At 25.7% G+C, this 3,684-nt stretch overlaps 1 protein-coding gene across 1 annotated transcript; it reads right to left on the reverse strand.

Moving 5' to 3' along the window:
* Positions 1 to 1,201: 1,201 nt before the first annotated feature.
* On the reverse strand, positions 1,202 to 2,803 carry LOC119680079 (odorant receptor 63a-like). The gene is made up of 8 exons (XM_038092723.1): positions 2,683 to 2,803; positions 2,520 to 2,624; positions 2,273 to 2,368; positions 1,950 to 2,085; positions 1,766 to 1,871; positions 1,585 to 1,686; positions 1,358 to 1,513; positions 1,202 to 1,255 (listed from the first exon to the last, which is right to left on the reverse strand). The coding sequence occupies exons 1-8, from the start codon at positions 2,801 to 2,803 to the stop codon at positions 1,202 to 1,204; spliced, it is 876 nt and encodes a 291-aa protein (XP_037948651.1).
* Between the last annotated feature and the right edge of the window lie 881 nt (positions 2,804 to 3,684).

Here is a 3,684-nt window from a genome sequence, read left to right on the forward strand (position 1 = left end):
TATAAAGTACATATTTATGCAGGACATGCAGGATATAATATATTTTATATTATAACAAATACAATTTAGCAAATAAGTCAGATATTTTTTTATTAAAATACAATTTTTTGGCAATAATGGCGAAACTTGATATCGACCTATAAGTCGTTACAATAATATCTTGAAAACCAAGATCATGCAGCTTTAATTTTTCTTAATTTTTTCTAATATTTTCAAAATACCAAAAATTCACTCAAAAATTAAAGATACATTTGTTTCTAAAACTAAGACTATTTTTGCTTATCTGCAAAGTGGCTGAAAATTAACAACCTGTCTATTCTAAACGTGTTACTTTGGTGAAAACAATGCAACTAAACTATTTAAAAGATCTTAATTAAGGGATTAAATATATATCAAAATATACGGATAGCTATATTTTGTCCAAATATGACGATTTCGTTGTTAGCTATATAGGTCGCGAGTATTATTGATCTTGATATTCGGGTTATTCAAATCGTCTATTTTTGAAGCGAAAAGTGGCATGGAATTTTCTGGCAATCTAACATATAATATCTAATTTAAAAATATAGTACTATTTCCTGTACCAATACTTTGTGCAATGATGTGTTTGCAATAAATCTTGATGGGATAAATACGAGTATTGTGCATTACACTTTTAATAATTTTATGATGGCATAAATATATATCAGTTATTTCACAATTATAACTTTTTTATATGATAATTAAACATATGACTTCAATTTAGTTTGAGGTAAATAAACAATTTTTGAGTATTTCCAATATATAATACTTAAATTCACTAAAAACAGATATAAAACCTTAAATAATTTACAAAAGCAGACTTTAGCTTTCAGATGAACTATGATTGAAGTCAAATCAATTATATCTTATAAAGGTAAATAAGATAAGTTAGCTTTATTTCACTCTTTTAAGCATATTAAATCTTTAATTTTGCATGAATTCTACAATTAAAAGTTTTGTTTCTGATTTGTGATAAAATTAAGTTTTTTGCATTAAAAAATTTTCTAATAATGAAAAATTTTCCTTAACTTTACGAATTATACTTTTTGTTCATATGTGATGCAATGAATTTTTAAATGTGTACGAATATTAAATTTACTAATTTTATTTAATCTGAAGAAAACAATTATTACAAATTGCTTCTACTTCAATATAATTTTCTATATATTTTGAAGCTATTCTACTCTGCCATATCCCATAGTAACAAAAAGTAAGAGGAACATGTTTGCACGAACTGCAATGAAAATAAAATTTTATTTTAATGTAAATATAATAAAATTAAATTGATTTTGGTGAATAATCTTAAAAACTACATATACAATTGAAATGAACTTACTCCCATTAGTGTAGGAAGTGACATCGTTTTGAACGAAGATATATCAAACTGCATGTTACGTTGAATACGCATCACAGATAATTGAATGAGATATTTAAACTGCTTAGATTTATCATGCCAATCGCAATTATAAAACCAATAAGGAACTTCTGCACTCTTTAAAGTATATATTTTTTTTTGTGATGAAATACAAAATCGTTAAATATTTAAGAAATGAAATCACTTACCACACTTATGATCCGTTGTCCATTAACACAGTAAGTAAATATCTGATAGCCGGCGGTATAGAGATACATGATTTTACGTAAAAAACTTTTTGCATCAGTTTGCTGGAGTGTATATACCATAATATATATATGATTCAATATGAGATCTTATTTAATACTATTAAAAAATTTAAGAACTTACTGCACTGTTGCTTATTTGAAATATGACGATTTCCAAGATAACCAAACTTAATAAAAATTGTATAACGGAAATATGCTTAACCATTTTATTCACCTCCTTCACAAAACTACAGTGGAGAGAGTACTTGATAGATGAATATGAACTAAAAATTATGTGATATAAAAACAGTTAATGCAAACATTACTTATAAATCCGTCCATATTCATAAATACAATAGCGAAGATATTCGACACGTTGTTGCTTCGGTATTAAAAGTGAGGTTGCATGTTTAAGTAAAATCTTCAGTGAATTCAGGAAAACACCATCAAAACTAACAGCTCCTATAAAATGTATATGAAAAAAAAATAAATTTTAAAATAATGTAAAAGATGTGATAATTATTTTCACACAACAGAAATTAAGTATATTTAGGTGATTTATACACAATGTATATTTCTAATAAAATATTATTGTATAAAAATCTCTATGAAAAATTAAAAATAATTGCTTGGTTGTTAAAATCACTACCCATTGCTGCTAGATACAGTGCAGTAGTTGTTAGATACATTTTGATATGATAGTATGGAAACTGTTGTTCCTTCTCGTACCAACCAGGATAATACACTGGAAAATTTGTAGTAAAATAAGTTTAAAGTGAATTATTACATTTTATGAGTTTATATACTACCTAATAATGGCTCATAATTTGAAGTTGGTTTTATTTGGTTATATGTATTCCATAGTAAAAAAACAAAAAAGTAATTTGACAAAATACCACCAGAGGCCATCACGTATAAAATTAATTGACGACGTATATCACGCCAGACTTTAGTCATACTTTCATCAGTTTCTGTCTTCAACTTTGGCTTTATAGCAAAATCTAAACATAATATATAGTTCACATTTAATGTAAAAATATTTCAAAATTTCAAATATACATGTAACAAAGAATATTGTATTACCCTTTGTAAACATTTCCATTTCATGTAGTAATTCATGAGATTGTACTATGTCCACAAGTTGATAAAATTTCTCTTGGATTCCAGGAAAAAAGCACATCTTTACCAAAGAAACAAGACTTTGAAAATCAGTGCAGAGAGTCTGGAGGAACGAACAAAAGTAATCTTTTATTAAATGTTATTTATATTAATTTCTGTAAAAACTGAAGTAAATTATAAACATTGAACTAATTAAATTATTATCTAATAATAAATAAAAACACTGATAACGATTTCCATGTCAATATAATATACAAATTACCTCTGCCGCTTCTATAATATTTTCACCTTGCTCAACTATCATAAACCAGTTTACATAGAAGGATATTTTACAACTTACTATAAGAAAGACATTCACACTATACACAAATATAAAAAAATAATTATTAATTATAAAATAACTAAATAATAGTTTTTTAAAACTTCTCACATCCTCAAACAATTCTTGAAAAATGTTGGCTTTGTAAATGGAATTCTTATTAGTTCTCCAAAGCGAAGCTTATTTTTTCTTGGTAGTTCAATCCTTTTCTGATTTGTATACATCTTCCCTTAAATACTGATGTCTCTTTTGTTTTGATAATTTCACTCCAAGAATTCCTTTCAAGTTGAAGACGTTTTACGGTCTGTGGTTAAATAAGTCAAATATATTCTATTTATACTTTGCTAGGACAATCAGTTTTTTGACTAATGTGAAATTAATTTAGTTTAAGTAAAAACATTTCATAAATAAATAATTAATTACAATAATATAAAAAGAATTTTTGTTGTTCTAGTTCAGCATTTTTCGAAACTTCTCTAATAAATAAATAATTTTTAAACTCACGAAAAATTTAAATTTATTGCAAAGGAATTTTAAGGTTGTGGCTGACCACTTAGTTTCGTTATAACCCAGCAGACTACTCTTTTCTTAGTCTAGTTTTAATCATGAAAATGCAATGAAAA

This window comes from Teleopsis dalmanni, chromosome 1 (genome assembly GCF_002237135.1).
Source record: "Teleopsis dalmanni isolate 2A chromosome 1, ASM223713v2, whole genome shotgun sequence".
Lineage (NCBI taxonomy): Eukaryota > Metazoa > Arthropoda > Insecta > Diptera > Diopsidae > Teleopsis > Teleopsis dalmanni.

Excerpts from the sequence above, each read along its gene's own strand:
- LOC119680079 (XM_038092723.1), bottom strand. The coding sequence starts at position 2,803 with ATGTGCTTTTTTCCTGGAATCCAAGAGAAATTTTATCAACTTGTGGAC. Across the intron at positions 2,625-2,682 it reads TACAATATTCTTTGTTACAT|ATTTTGCTATAAAGCCAAAG; the intron begins GTATATTTGAAA and ends TATTATGTTTAG. Across the intron at positions 1,514-1,584 it reads GACAACGGATCATAAGTGTG|AGTGCAGAAGTTCCTTATTG; the intron begins GTAAGTGATTTC and ends TATACTTTAAAG.